General features: G+C 26.3%; 2 protein-coding genes across 4 annotated transcripts; both read right to left on the bottom strand.

Moving 5' to 3' along the window:
- Nucleotides 1-3102: 3102 nt before the first annotated feature.
- Nucleotides 3103-10722, bottom strand: LOC112680722 (sodium/potassium/calcium exchanger 5-like). Of its 3 annotated transcripts, none has more exons than XM_025550905.1 (11): nucleotides 10520-10722; nucleotides 10276-10434; nucleotides 8202-8348; nucleotides 7930-8133; nucleotides 5270-5460; nucleotides 4914-5061; nucleotides 4756-4863; nucleotides 4432-4677; nucleotides 4158-4259; nucleotides 3860-4089; nucleotides 3103-3776 (listed from the first exon to the last, which is right to left on the bottom strand). In XM_025550905.1, exons 3-11 carry the CDS (start codon nucleotides 8332-8334, stop codon nucleotides 3702-3704), a joined length of 1437 nt encoding a protein of 478 aa, XP_025406690.1. In that variant the 5' UTR covers nucleotides 8335-8348; nucleotides 10276-10434; nucleotides 10520-10722; the 3' UTR covers nucleotides 3103-3701. The 3 variants fall into 3 exon arrangements, with proteins under 3 accessions (XP_025406690.1, XP_025406688.1, XP_025406687.1); XM_025550903.1 differs by having other exon boundaries at nucleotides 8202-8466; XM_025550902.1 differs by having other exon boundaries at nucleotides 8202-8353; nucleotides 10520-10721.
- Nucleotides 10723-16940: 6218 nt separating this feature from the next.
- On the bottom strand, nucleotides 16941-17466 carry LOC112680691 (short transient receptor potential channel 5-like). Its single transcript, XM_025550876.1, has 2 exons — nucleotides 17251-17466; nucleotides 16941-17150 (listed from the first exon to the last, which is right to left on the bottom strand). Exons 1-2 carry the CDS (start codon nucleotides 17464-17466, stop codon nucleotides 16941-16943), a joined length of 426 nt encoding a protein of 141 aa, XP_025406661.1.

Consider the following 17466-nt stretch of genomic DNA (forward strand, 5'->3'; position numbering starts at 1 on the left):
AAACCGATATCAAAATCAAAATAAATATCGAAACCGAAAAATATGGAAATCGGGATTTGAAACCTCATTGAAAATCAAAAAAATATGTAACTGATTTTTTAAATCAAAACGCAATCAAAATATATTAAAATCGGTATTTGAAACCATTATGAAAATTAAAAAAATTATAAATTATTTTCAAAACCGAAATCGGGAGCAAAAATCTAAAATTGTAAGCCTATATAAATAAAAAGTGAGAATCGGTGTAATGTTATGGTATGTATTACAGCCATACTTCCTACTACCATAAGTCGTCATCGACGATAAACGATTTTCATAGTCAGTTTTTTAATAAATAGTACTTATAATTTTCGTATAATAAAATTACGAAAATAAAATATATTTGATAATATGTATAGTTTATATTGTATTATATATTGGTGCCATATTTCAATCTTCGTATATTGATAATCCATTATCTGGATGAAAAAAAGTATATAATTTACATATTACAGTGAAAAAAAGAGAAAAAATGTAGCTATAATTAGACGGGAACCGACGTTCCATTTACCATCACCAAAAATTACAAATAGAAACAAATTTAAAATCTAATGAATCAAAGAAAAAAGTATTCCATAAATATATATAGTATTCAATTAAAACAAAATATTTAAATACTGTTCAATTAATTCTAAAATATAAGTATTTAAAAACGTATTCAATGCATAAAAAAATAATTGAATAATTTTACCTTTTACGTTAAACTAAAAATATTATCAGTGAAATTTGTAATATTTTGGCATACTAGAGGTCAATTTATCAAATAGATTTATATTTATGCATGTTAAAAGAATAAAAGCCGTCCATTTTACTCGGTTTTTTTTAGAAAAGTTGTTGTTTAACATAATAAACACTGTCGGATCAGCGTAATTTTTTTTCTTTTTTTATATGCATGTAATGACCGTTGCATTGGATATAAATATACTTGTATGTAAAAGTAAATATTGATTTTTAAAATCGAAATTGAAATTGAACAAAGTTGAAATTAGTATTTAAAATTCAAATAGAAACTGAAAAAAGTGTAAACCGTTATATGTAACCGAAATTGAAGACAGAAAATTTGCAAACTGATATTTAAGACTTGAATAGAAACAGATATCAAAAACCAGAAATCAAAATCAAAGCTGTAACCAAAAATTATCATTTTGGGTTCAAGCCCTGTTTTGAACGATACATCTTCAACACACTTTCTCTCAATAATTCCGTGATCTTCTTCAATTTCATTATCAATAGTAAAGGTATTAACACTTAAAATTCGATCATAAAAGTTAACTCAAGAAGATATCTTAGAATAGTCAATGAGGAATGTTATATTTTGCAACAGTATAGAACTGTCTTTGGTTGTCATAGTTATAGTTAAAGATAATTTAGTTGCTGTACTGTTATATTTTATCGATAAATTATTTTTATTATTAGGTAACGGAAGAAAGAGTATACAAATGGTAGAAAATATAAATCTCTGTGATAATAATTACAATTAAAATATAAGTAAAATTGTTTAATATAATCGTAGTAAAATAAGTTATAGGGTAGGCTAGGGTAGGTATTCCGTTTTAAAAGTTGAGTTTTATTAGTAAAATCGTGCACCCCTTACTAAAAAAATAATAATTTTAAGGTTTTTATTTTCCTTCATATTTAAAACTTCTTTTGTTATTATATATGTGATAAGAACTGTATATATTTATTCTATATAATTGTTAAATTTGCTGCAATTAAACAATTAATAAATAGGTTTAATTTTATTAGTTAAAATATTGTTTTTTTTTTTTTTTTTTTTAGGTACATAAAATTAGTACTTATAATTTCCGTAATCAAAAATAGTGCCTGATTAAGAATAGGTTATGGTAGAAATGTATTAATTTGTAAATAATGTATGAATAGTATAAAAATTAGTAAAAAATCATTTGTCTCTATTTTATAGGAATTATAATCATTTTAATTTCCCAATGGGCAATTTTTTCAACCATTAAATGATCTAAACAAATTAGCTTCTACTAATGTACAATGTATCATTTATTAATGATTATTATTATTATTATTATAAATTATTATTAAATTATTATTTGACGATTCCTGAAATGTAAAATATTTCTATAAAACTTCATAAATTAAAAGTTAAGTTAGTATTCATGTTTCTATTATAGTTTTTATTTTATTTTTTTAAATAGAACATTTTTGTTGTATAAAATACTATTGAAATTATATAACGTTATATTTTTGAACAATGATATATTTTAATAACTTGCACTAATTTTTTCATAACAAATATAACGTTTCATAAATTAACAATTTATAGTACAAATTAAGCCCTCACAAAATCTCAGTTTTATATAAAAAAAAACAACAAAATATATTAAATACAAAATTTAACAGTGTATCTAAATACTGAATAATAATAATATCAAGTTTCAAGCAGACTGTTAGTCAAAGGTTTTGAAAAGTATATAATAACATCTCTAAAATGAAAAAAAAAACATCATTGCTAAACATTTAAAATTTAAACATTGTTTATGGCCAAAAAATTAGTGTGAACTATAAAATTCTTAAGAACGACGAATACTCAAACGGAATCGCTTATTAAAACATATAACAATTTCATAATAATCAACGGTTAAAATAATCAAAATCAAAGTAGCATTATACAGTTAGAATTATAATATAAGTATGATTAACAATTACTTAAATTAATACATAATTTGAATTTTTTATTAGTTAGATAGTAAAAAAGTTGTTTATATATCACATAAGCATGATTTTAAAATTAAATTGTAAGTAAAATCTTAATAAAAAAATTATACAATTAATTAAATTAAAAACTTAGAACTAAAAACTTCAAATAAAGGTTATACAAATTAAGGTAATTATTTATTATTCTTAACAAATTATTCCACAAGATTATAACCAATTATTAAATTTTAAAATCACAGTTGGAACGACCAAAATTAGAACGCATTTATTATTTTCTATCCATTAGAGTTACAATTCAAAGGTGGTTGATATTAAATTGAAGATTAATTATTGATATAATATGTATTATCAATTACATAAAAATAATTAATTACCTATGGATATTACATTTAAATCAAAATTGAAAATATAATGAAAAAAAAATATAACTATATCATTCAATGCTTGTTGAAAAAAGGTTAGCCTAACCTTCAATTTTTAACCAACTACTTGTAAATCATGTGACTATTATATTCGAATAAAATAACAAAACAATTTTCTAGGAAATTATTATACACGCATATACTGAATACGTCAAAAACCCAAAGTTTATTTGATTCTTAGCATCAACACTCTGATGAATACTATTTGCACGTGTACATTCATTTTTCTATATTTCCTTCAATAATTATTTAACTGTTCTAACATAACGTTATACGTTCGTTTACTTCACAGATATTTCTTGGCACGAATAACTACTATAATAATGTACTTGATTTCACTAAATATATTTTAATTATTTTAGATTTTTTCCCTAGTATATTTACATTATTATTCATAGGTTTATCCTCCTTTAAAATAATCTAAAGATACTGATTTTTCAAAACCTTTATCAATAATCCACGACTTGTCTTGGCGACAGCACAAGCCATTTACGCGTCATCGTCCATCAAATCACGCAAAATAATTGTGCAATTAAGCTACAGGAATTGTTCTCATTTTGTTGCATACTCATTGTAAACCATGGCTGAACAAATTAATAACCATATGCTAACGAGAAACCCTCCTAACTGCAAAACAATCAAAAGGTGAAATTAATTAAAACCATATATAATAATTAACATCACGCAGTAATAATAAATGTTGTACATACTCTTTTGGTCAACACAAATTTTTTGGCACACATTAATAACATGAAACCGATTGTACTGATCATAACAGCTATCGCACTGTCGTCAAGACTTCTCGAATGAACATCTATTGACGCACTAGAGTTGGCTTTATAGAACCACATAGCTTTGATGAACCACGGAACGCCCAAACAAATTAAAACATCAAATGTTGATGAACTAAACGCAGTACATAAGGCCATTGTGCCTTGTCCTGGAAAATAAAACAGCACATTATTTTAATGTTATTTAAAACATTTCAAATTTATGTTTTCTTCAAACCTTGTCTCGCGACTGCTATACTAGAAACCATTTCCGGTACACTCATGCCGATCGCTAATAATGTGAGACCCATGACTGAATCAGGAATTAAAAATTCGTTACCTAAAAATTAAACAGAAAATAATATTTAGATTTAGTAAATGAATATACTTTGTTCGTGTTTTAAGATCAGTAGTATAGGTGTGTTTCAAAAAATAATAATAATTATTATAATATAGTATTTTAATAACGCTATTATATATTTTAATGACTTTCTTTTCTTTGAACCACTTACCTATAATTGTAATTAATTCTACGATAATATATGATCCACATCCAATCCAAAATACGCACATGAACATGGTGATGGGCACCCAAAATAGTCTATCTGAACTATTGCTACTCGGAACAGTTACTTTCAGGACTAAAACGATAGGCCACACCACTATTTCTTTTAAGCTTAAAAGCTTATCACAAATTCTATCTTTCCATTTAGGCAATACAATATGCTCGTGAATAAGAAAACCATTTTCTGAAATTCCTAAAGATAATATAAGAACAAATTATATTTTAATAAAATACATTTATTTACATATTTTATGATATTATAGACATTTACCGTTTAATGAAAGAATTGGCTCACTTTCGATATGTTCTTCTAAAACATTATCCTCCTGGCAAGAAATACATTTAAATATTTTTTCAAAATATGAGCTGTAAGAGAGAACTTTTGGAAATTATTGATAGCCATGAGAGCAAAAACAATAAATTACTTACTCAATAGGTATAACAAATAAACACTGATTAATACGAACGATTCGTATGCATACACTTTGTTATCTGACAATGACCATACCAGTAACGATATAGTTAAAAGATACATCAATACATCTCGAGTGATTGGCCAGCTTTCCAAGTGTATGGTCTGTAAAAATAATTATTATACATTTTACTAACATTTTTATAGGCATCAATATGTTGATTTATTTTCATAAATAGTATCAATGTAACATAATATTTTTGTATCGAAATTTCATAGTATTCACTAATATTTATTATCTTGTACATGTTTAATTTATAATTTTCGAAAATATGTATACATCTTTTGCATAGACAATTTAAAGTACAATTACCTTTTGATTAGCCATTATTATACAAAGTCCAGGAACTAATAGTATATTAAATAAACCAGTACCGACTACGGTGCCTATTCCGACATCACCTTCTGTGAAAAATGTCGCGAGTATATTGACGAATAGCTCAGGACACGCAACTGCTGCAGCCATTACAGACGCCCCCGCAACATCTTGACTTAACTTCATTCCTTAAAAAATAATTTCCAAAAAAATCGCAATAAATATACATTAGGTTTTCTACAAATAAAATTTAAATTAAACTAAAAATTAATTAAAGAAATTCAAAAATAGTAAAACAAAATATTACTATGAAATAATATATATATATATATATATATATATATAGGAAAATATAATTTAGAAACATATACATATTTTATTATTTTATAGTTCTGTATATTTATATTTTAATTATTCAGTTATTGTTTATTAATAAAAATATATTTAGATTTCATTTTAAAATAGTAATCGCCTACATAATAAATCACGGTAAAAGTAAATAAATTATACTTATTCTATTATTAATATTATAAAATGTAAAAGAATGAAAGTTTTTGAGAACATGATTTATGTATTTATATTTTGCTAAAAGCTTCGAGTAACAATAATAGCCAATTAAAACCCTTCGATTTAAATTGTTGACTTCATTATATTGGTTTAGGTTATATACTACAACTCTCTTCTCTATTGTCCACATTGACTTTATTTTGTTGACATCATAAAGGTACAATCATCTACAATCATCAGTTACAGTGGTCAGAAATATTAATATATTATTATATTAATTATCATTCTATCTTATTTAAGGTGCTCAAAATAATAAAATTATCAATTCATTGTACGAATCAATATCTATTATCCATGAAGATGAGGTTATTCTAATTTATAATTATATTTCGTCAAACTAATTTATATTTAAAACCAATAGCACATTTGAGAGGGATGAGTGCGTGTGAGATGAATACCTAGAGCAATAAATTTCATAGGCTTTGAGATTTTAATTTTAGAACAGATATTTTGAAATTATTGTTTTATAGCAGATACGTTAGTTGTACCTAACTTGTAATAGTGTATTTTAATTTTATTTAATTGCATAAGTATTTAACCAACGACATTGCATTTTTGAAGCTTAATATTTAGTAATGTATGTAACAACTGATGATTGTGACAGTGATGACTTTATTCATAGTGATAAATATAGTAACTCATCTGAAATTCAGAGAAGTATTTCACCAAAACATTTTTATGTCGCCTGGTGTGCATGCACTAATGGACTTTTTGTCTGCGTCTGTAACGTCCTTTGCACATCAGTGATATAGTATTTTTAACATTATTTGCATCAAAACATGTTCAAATTTACAATTAGAAGGGAAATTAATTTATCTAATCTATAATCAAACCATACATAACTCTAATTTCATTGAGCCAATTAAGGGTACGAAAATTTGAAACCTTAATTAAAATAACTAATAAATCTAACCCTGTTTGCCAGTGATGAAAATTTATATATAGCAAGACAAGATATCATCAAAATGTTATTCTAAAACATAAAATGTCTGAATAAACTACCAGTTACGGTACCTTAAGTATTCAACTGATAATTACACATCCTTTTTTATTATACTTCTCAAATATCAATAATATTATTTTTAATGTACACAATTTCAACTTTTTAACACATCTATGAATTTTATTCATCACCTATCATAGTCAATTTAATAATATGATCCTTTATAATTGGATTTTTGCTCGTTTATTATTTAGAATTACAGAGAAAGTAGATGCTGTTTTTTTATATAGATGTATAATTTATAAATAAAGATGTACTTAATAATTGTTGAAATTAATGTTGTGTTTTAGTAATATTTAAAATTAAAAAAAAATGATTATTATATTTTCTTATTTAAATTTCCTTTAATTTAATTAATCGTTTTATATTGGGTTTTAACTATATTTTTTAAGTATAATATTAATTAGATTAAAATACATGTTAAAGTGCATCTTTCAATGCATTTTACGTTTCAATAATATGATTTGTGTGCACATATTTTAATTACTTTAGTACCTTTGATGAATGAATATATAATAGTAATAATCGTGCATTTATGTATATTATAGACACACACACACGTGATTTTATATTTAGATCTAAATATCATTGTTAATCATTAATTACCTATAAATACAATAACAAATAAATATTTTTAAAGTATTATTACTTCATAAATTAAAAATAACTTGTATTCGTTTATGTGTATTTAATTAGTTGTATTATTTTATTTAACATTAAAGATAAGCAACAAAATTTAGATACTCTTTTAAAAATGTGTTGTTAACAAATTATGCAATATGACATTCTCACGAGCGATTACTTTGTAACTTATCTATGATAGTCAAAGTCCTAAATTCATTGATACCAGATTATTTTCATTGCAATAAACCATAAACAATGGACCATATTTAGGTACTGTTTGATTTATTAACAAAAAGTGCTTTCGGTTTTTATTATGATAACTCAACAACAAAAACAATCTACATATATTTTCATTAATATGTGATGTATTGTGTGGAAAAATATTTAATGATTTGAGTTTAATTGTTTGCAAGCACTGAATCATTTATAATAATATTTTATTTAAATTTCAACATTTACTTACTGTGAGAAATTATATGTATGCATGGCACCAAATAACGATTGCACACAACTCCCAAAAATAAAAAAAAATATAAAGCAACAATAGAACTAAACAATATGGTCGAAGTTCGTTCTTCAAAAATGAAAATTTTTTCAATCAACGAAGATTCTATTTTTTTAGCTGTATCATTAGTCAATAGCAAGACGCGTCCGACGTGTATAATGCCTGAAAATAATTTGATGTATAATTTTACATAAAATTATAACTGTAATAAAATGCAGTTTAAAACATACCGTATTCATTTGCAGTTGGTTTTAGTGATTTTAAACAGTATAATATAAACACAAATATCGTAAAAACAACCGTATAAGCTTTTGTCCTTAAATTTATCTTGTTCATTATATTATAAGTGTAGACTTTTGTCATACTTCTTTCCGCTTCTAAACTAACATTGTTATTCAAACAGTTATTATCCAAGATAAACGTACACTATTATTGTTCTATATTATTAATCGGTGAAAAGCAAATAGTTATATCAATCCAAAATTTTTTACTCCTCTAATAATAAAATATAAACATTTGTTAAAACAAAATCTATAAATACTTATTTGTAATGAAAAAATATTTTTAACATATTCAGAAATTGTTTTATTACAAAAAAACGACGAGCAATTCATAGTTTTAGAGCATTGGTAAATAATTCATTTTGAAATTATTGTGTTTCCACAAATTTAATATTAATATAATTTTTATTTTAAATTAAGTAAATATTAAGTTTACTCTTATTTTTACATAAAAAAAAATTGTTGTTGTGTAATACCGAAAATAATGTAGTAGGAATTTGAAAAATATTTCTCAAATGTTTATAAATTATTCATTTATTGAACACTTTGATTCTAAATTTGTTAATGAAATATTTTTTTCTTTTTAATCATTACGTTTCAGAGATTAAAATAATCAAACTATTAAAATTAATAGTTATCTAAAATAATTAAATTTTTAAAAATATATTCGAATACTAAAAGACCCAATCGTATATTTCTATCTTACAAAATGTATTAAACTAAAATTGTTTAAACCGTATTAAAACGTATATCCAGGTAAACAAATTTATATTAGTAAAAAATAAAAATATTATATACCTATTCAAACTATACATTGCTTTTATATTTATAGTTTTACCATAACCATCGAAAATATGAATTCGTCTTTATCATATTTTCATATGGTGTAATCAGGGCTGGCTTTATATACGATCGATGCGTGTGACGCAAAAGGCACCAAAATCAGAAGGACGTATGAGAGGCATCAAATGTAGAATTAAGTTTGATCAATCGTTGGTAACGCAAATTATCTACTATAGGTAGAAAAAAAAGATTTATGTTGTGATTCAATATAATTTTGATTATTATTATAACTACCATTATTTATTATTCTATCGACATGGAAGGATTGGTCGCGTTTTGTAGATACAGTTACAGTTTCAAATACCACTATATTATTACAAGTATTATTATGTTTATTCTTTGAATGATTTACAAATATGTGACAAATATGCACCTTTGAAAAATTATTTTGAGCCTTTTTGATTATGAATGAAACTTAGGTTATAATATGTATAATGAGGTCCCTCCAGTTCCTAAAATTCTGTCTGTTTAAGTAATTTATTTAAGTCGTTTAAGGTGGAGGGTTGCCAAAATAATTTTTGCACTGAGCGCTGAAAGAGCTAAGGCCAGCCCTGCGTGTAAGTAGCTAACATATCTTATGTATTTTATCTAAACTACAATCGTTTTCAATAATTATTTTATGAATATATAAGTAAATATTAACTTATAACTAAATAATTTATATTCAGATTAAATTTAAATTATTACAATGGTATAATCAAATAAATAAATAATTATTATAATAACCATATACTAAAATATTAGCAGATACATTTTAGCTACGATAAAGTAATTCTCAATCGCATATTTTTTAATGCGCATTTTTTTAGAAAATATACAAATTTTTAAAATTATGTTGTAACTATATTATAATTCATAATTTTATAGTAATTTTTGTTGAAATAAATTAGTACTTTTTATTAATAATTATTATTAAAAATAACAATTTTAACTTTAAATAAAATATAGAATTGTATCAATAATTTTGATTAATTTAATTTTAATTTTATTAAATTGATCAAACCACAGTGGCTATTATACAAACACCGTGTTCATTGAAAATATTAATTTAAAAAACACTTTTCGTCAATGTTTATACAATATTATACATGAAAAATGTACGTAAATATTTTATATTATTTGCAGTATGTAACTGTTAAAATTAATTTTTCAAAGTTAACAAATAAACAAAAGTTCTTACTTGTATATCTGGTAGTGAATATAACAGACTTCAAATTTAAAATGGTGAGTTTAACGCATAGATTGTCGCTGGCCAATCACCAATATCAAAATGATTAATAGAGAATAGCTTTAAAATAAAATATTCTATGAGCCCACAACAAAAACAGGTACGTCATAACTTGATAACAAAATGCAAACATAAAAAGTTATTAATCAACAATAATAAAAACGAAATAAGGGAAATATTTACAATTCATACGTACTAATAATATGTGTATGTGTTTTATGAGTTCTGTACTATTGAATATGGTAGTTTGAAAATAATTTGAAATCATTTATAATTACATTTAAAGAGAAAAATAGTAGTAAGACTCATTTATATTAAAAAATAGGAAACCATACGACTGATACGACGCATGAAGTATGAGTATTTTTTTTAATTAGAATTGATCATCCATTGAGAAGAAGATAAGGTCTACTACTGCTGCGATGAACAATTAAATAATACTGATCGTTTTATGGAATTTAAATTAGATAAAAAAAGATTATAAGTTATTATCACACATAATTATTTATATATATTATATAAAAAATTACACACATTGAATTTCGATCAAGATTAATGTAGCACTTGAAAGTGAAAAAAAAAAATTATAATTGTTGCACTTTTATACTTTTAGGTGTGTCCTATGGTATTGTAAATATTGAGTAATATTTTTGGACCTTGTGAAAAAACACGTGTTAAAGAGCACGAACACATTTATGATTATTTCTGAAATTAATAAACACTATATTTATTATAATAATATCGTATCTAGAACTATTTTATATTATGTAAGTTTTTAACATTTCAAATTAATGAATATACAGTGTGTTATAAGTTCAATAAAACGAGGGCTATTTGTAACAGATGACTTTCAATTTAATTCAGATTTTTCGTTATTGTGATGCATATAAAAATCTACATTTAAAATATATTTCTAAATAATTTTGTTTTTGGTGCGCTCTAACGAGTTTAATATATAAAAATATAATGTTCTGTTTAATTAATAGTTGAAACAATTAAATGAGTAACATCAATGTAAGTTTGTAATATTAATTATAACTACGCTCAATAGTTTAAATTTTGTATAATATTCAATTATTTCCCAATAGAATATCTGCATAACTTTATCTTGAATATCGTTTTCTTATACACGGTGTGTATTATCCTTAATTATATTTTATTAATTTTAATATAGTATATATGATTTTATTTAATAATAATTTAATAATATTTACGTAAATTAAAATTGTACATGAAAAGTATTACATGTAAAATCGTATACCTAATGTATATTGAATACAGTATAATACATTGACTACATATTTTACAGTATAATATTTCAACCACAATTTCACCATAACATAACCAGTAACAATTTTGAAAAAATTCAATATATCTATTTAAAAAAACAGTAATTCAATTATTTTGGGTGATTATTAAGTTATAACATAATTTTACGTGTCAGTCTAGAATCTCATGATAAATTCAATAACGACTGTATGATTATCACGTAAGAAAAATAATCAGTGCTTAAATTCCGAAATGCTTTTGTTAGTAGTATTAAATTACAATTGTCAAAAAATATTTGATTAAATTTGCTGTAACATTTAAGATTTAGGTGCATTTAAATTTTATGCATATATTAAATTTGACCCTACTGTAAATTCATATTTTACATTTATCCATTTTAAAATATTCGTGCACATTTTTTTCACAAGAATGGTGTTTTAAACTATTAATAATTTAATCTAAGTACTATTATAAGAATTTACTTATATTTTGCTTTTTATATGCATATACATTTAAAATAAAATTACCAATATTGGTTTTATCACATTTTTCTAATTTATTGTTCGTATTTTAAACTTATGAGGAATTTTTAAATAATAACTCTATTGAAAAAACGAGATTATATAGGTATAAGAAAATAATATATTCTCATTGCTTCACTTTGCATATTATACTATAGAAAAACATTACTGGCGAAATCATTTTTAATTTTGAAATCAACTATGAAGAAATACATTTATTAGTCAAGTTAAACGGACCAAATTCTATGCTCAACATAGGATTCTGTCATCTCAATCATTTTACTAACGCGCCTTATTAATATTTCGCAAGATCCTATAAATATTACACTCTCTGAGCAGACCAACAATCCATAATATTATTTATTGAACCAATATCATTTGTATTATTAACATTCTATATCACGTATCTAATTAATTATCAATACTTTCCTTAATTATTATTATTATTAGATAATAATATTATTTGTTATATTTAATAATACTTGATGTTGATGTATAGCAATACTTAAATATCTACGAGTATAACAAGTTTAAAATAAAATAAAAAATTTTCTTACGAAAAATCCATATTTAGCGTTGTTCCACCTAATATTTTCCTATTATTATTATAGTAAACGCTATGCATATATTTATGTGTTATATTAAATGAAATGGAATAGACATACTGACCACACCAAAGATCAAGGAGACACGGAGTATGCTTCCAAAACGGAAGCACAAACATCCCAAGATGTATGTTTGAAGAACGGAGATAAAGTGTCCTACGAGGGGGTAGAAATTTACCCAGGTTTGTAAAAATTTCCAGAATTTCCAAATGAACAACCTTGTAAATATTGTTGACACGTTAAATTCAGAAAAAAATTGGTAATTCAGACGGTCAGAAAAATGGATAAGGAAACCAAGAGTATTTTTTTTTTAATTAATTAATTAATTTATAAATTTTTATTCAACCGAGGTTAAACATAAATAATTTATTCTTAGATAATAAACAACTTTCTGCAAGCAAAATAGATTACAATAAATTCAAGACTCAAATGATGAAGGATTTGGACAGCTATAGAAAACATTTATACACTTTAGGAAGTAATATATTGTTTATGTTTCCATAATTACTTTCTGAAACAAAAATTTTTAACGTGTGTACATTTTATATTACTTATTAAGATACAACCACTAAAGTTATAAACTATGAGGACATCGATTATATGGTTCATCGTAAATTTGGCAAGTTAAAACATCGACTGTTTATGCTGGAAAGTAAGATTGGATCTCTTCAAATATTTATAGTGGGTATTTGTTACTATTATTTTACAAATAAATTTTAGAAACTAAGGAGACAAACTTAAATTTGATATATCAGATTAATACTGAACAAATGTGACAAAATGTTATGGTGATGTTAGGAGCGTATTTAAGAGGTCGAATGAACGAAAGAATGGCAAACGTTCATCACGCAACAAAAAAAAAACAAGCTCATCCTATTTATTCAGTACCACCAAGTTAAATAGAACCAGAATTTCCAAAAATATCTCCACCTCCTCCACCACCATTTAAGCCTCTGAAGTTACAATCTGGATCACCTAGTCAAATTCCTTGGTATGTAATTAATACAGAAACATTACAATGAATGATCGAAAAATTAAGGAAACCTGATGGTAATAATATAAGGAAAATCCCAAGACGAAGTGATATGATAATTTCTACAAAAGTTACAAAAACTGCTGAAGATGATGCCTTAATGGAATCACCAGTACTTTCATTGTCAATTATAGTGTCAGAAGCACTAGAATTGCCATCAAAACAACTGACACCTTTGGTAATTTTTAAAAGACCCTGAGTCACCTGCTATGCTTCCAGCTCAGACCTTCCATTACCATTAGTTGAATTCGAGTCAACTGTAGATCCTCCAACATTTACAACACTTCCATTTACATTGGTATAGTCAGATTTAACTGATGCAGCTGATGACACCATTGCCAACCCTTCCACTAACATCAATGAAATCAGCTGCATGTCCCCACCCCCCCACCGTGGACTTTCGAGTTCAAATTTTTACAGCCGTTTATGTTTTGTTTGTGCTTAACCAGTTTCCGAGTTATCAAACTTTCAAGGGGGGAAGGGAGCTGGGGACATATTTAGCCCCCCCACTACCTCGAACTTTCGAGTTCAAATTTTTACAGTCGTTTGTATTTCGTTTGTGCTTGTTTGTGCTTTTATTCCCGTCGTTTATGCTTAACCCGTATCCGAGTTATCGTACTTTCAAGGTGAGGGGGGGGGCTGGAGACATGCTCAGCCCCCCCACTATCTCGGACTTTCGAGTTAAAATTTTTACAGTCATTTGTGTTTTGTTTGTGCTTGTTTGTGCTTTTATTCCCGTCGTTTGTGCTTAACCCGTTTCCGAGATGTTAAACATTGAAGAAGTGAGGGGCATAAGGACATGCTTAATAAATTCAAAATATATTTAAACAAACTTTTAGTGTATATTGTTTTATTAACACATTTTATAAAGTAAACTAAGTATATGTAAGTAACCAATTTTTTATTTATTATTGACCTGTTCATTTATTCCAAGTTTGTGCAGTTTTGTGAACAAATTTCGGCAGAAAATTCTGATTTAATTGAGTTTTTTTTTCATACTTTAGGTAACGACCTTTTTTTTAAATATGAATTTGCATACGAAATAATAAGACCTTTTCCCTTCGTTTATATTTTTGAAAACCAAAACAATACGTTTATTATTAAAGGATTCCTATTTTCAAATTTATAAATACCAATCACCTTTTTTAAATTAAATTACATTCAAACAATTATTATTATATCATTACCTTTTTACAGAGCATATATTTATATAATAAAATATTTTTCATATGAAATCATATGAAATCCCACGAAATTTCATCACACAGTTCCCGCGATTAGATATTGTAGTAGATATTTTATCACTTTTTCCGATGAATTTACCTGAAAGGATTTAAACTATCGAATCGTATCACACACAGGTCTAGAGGACTATTGAAATCATTTCGAAGGAATATACAATTATCATTTGTATTTCATTCAAAGCCATCGGCAAAGAATATAATTAGGGCTAAGAATTTGTAGGAAAGTGCATTTTTTTTTTGATTGATTTTAAAACATAGCTTTGTGAGTACATAATTTGAATTATGTAACTACAAATCCATTTATGCATTTTTTATTTTCCATTTTTTGATGTTTTTAATTTTTTAGGTAATTTTTATTCATTTTTATGTAATATTTTCCTTTTTTACTTAATTTTCTGATATTTTTAATCAAATTCTACGGACTAAATAAGGAACCCGAAAATAAATATATTAAAGTTTGAAGTTTGTTTTATTATTTTAAAAAAATAAATACTAAAATATAGTATAGAAAAATCAAATTCGAACAAATTTTTTCTTATTTTTTTTTTTTTTTTATTAAATAAATACTTATTTATGCATTTAATGTACTAATGTATAATATCCTATACCTAATATTAATATAAATATAAACATTAAATTAAAACCGTTTTATACTATAATTTTTTGCATTTTATATTGAATTTTTTCGCATTTTAAGTGCATATTTTATTGCATTTTTTTGACATTTTTAATGAATTTTTTTAAGGTTCTTTAGTACATTAAATGCACAGCCCTAGATATAATATTATTTGTTTGTACTTGTATTTCTTCTCATATGTGTTTGGTCATAAAAATAATACGTACGAACGGTACAGTAAAAACAGATTAGTCAAAATCAGTAAAATAAGCTTAAATGATTTATATATTATATATTGTTTTGTGACAAATACGAACATAATATATATATATATATAACATAATACACTGAACAAGACATAACAACTCATTGTACTCGTATTTATTAAATATATATTTTAAGTAACAATACAAAGTCAGCACGAAATAAAAAAAGATTAGTTGAATTAGACTAGTTAGCAACAAATAGGGTTGCATTTTTGAACATAACCACTGGACAGTTCATCCCGAAATTGTACCGGCCTCACAACAATTTCGTAAACATCCAAACATGTCTATACCGCAGTGAAGTGTAGGTATAAAATTCAGGGGTGGTGGTAGTTCAGTGTGCATAGAAAACGACAAGAATACTTGCGTTCTACCGAACACCCATTCTATATACGAGTTTCCAGTTACCCTCTGAAAAGTATTGGTCATTGTAGCTATTAACATGTTTAACATAACAATGACTGAAATGATTTCGAATAACGAAAATAAAAGTGTGCCAATGGCCTGGGTGAAATAATGATTGCTAGCCACAAACTCCTCATTCATGTCGTCGTTCATTGATGTCTCGATCACCACCGATCCAGCGGTGGATGACATCATACAAAATATGCCCCAAAATAGGGTTTTCAAGGTAGAAAAAATGTCAATGAACGAGTCTTCTTGCGTGATTTCATAGCCGGTGACCGGATCGATTTGCGTCATTCCACTGTAGTACTGATAAAACCTGCACAATCCAGCGAATCTCTGGATAGGGATTCGACGCGGTGGTTCACGCGACTAGATTGGGTCCACGGGTTGCGGATAGTGGTATGTAAACACTCCCCCGTGGTAGGGAAGAGGGAAGAAATAAAATGAATACTTCCCCCCGGACAGCGGACCTGCGCCTAGCCGGCACGGGGTGGGAGCTCTACCTATGCGTGTCGGTGGCGTAAAATGCGCGGTATGCTTCGAGCTCCGAGGCGGCAGCGTGATCAAAATTTACTCCAAACCCGACCTGAGCTTGGCTCGGGCCGGGGGCTGGTGGTTCGCTGGGGAACCGTCCCAGCGGATCGGATGTTCGTCTTTACTGTAAATTCAACAGTTCGTAATCGGATTTGAATATACGGTCTACATTTCCGTGGTCTAGCAGTATCTTGCTGAGCTGGAAAGCTGTAAGAATCGGATCTTGTGACGTCAATGAGATGTACGACGAATTAGCGAGTGCTCGGAATACGGAGAGTTTAAGTTCAGCGGCCCCAAGACCATTATTGAGTTGACCCAATGACTTACAGATCTACACAAGTAAAAATAATACAATAAACAGATAAAAATTCAGACGATACGAGTAGTTGACCAAACTGATCTCTTTGCATAAACACTATAGTTTATGGGGCAGTGAAATTGTATGGCCACGTTTCAGCAACAGACTGATGACTTTCACATGTCCACACTGGGCCGCCAACATCGTAACCTAATTTGACGTTTTCCGGGTTTTCCGATGGTAAAATATCGAGAAGCTTGACAACAATTGAATACTGGTTTTCGCGAATAACGTACATCAACGAATCTCCAATTTCGAGCCCATGCCTGGATAGTAAGAGATCAACCAT

The sequence above is a fragment of the Sipha flava genome, unplaced genomic scaffold (assembly GCF_003268045.1).
Source record: "Sipha flava isolate LNK unplaced genomic scaffold, YSA_version1 179_pilon_pilon, whole genome shotgun sequence".
Taxonomy (NCBI): domain Eukaryota; kingdom Metazoa; phylum Arthropoda; class Insecta; order Hemiptera; family Aphididae; genus Sipha; species Sipha flava.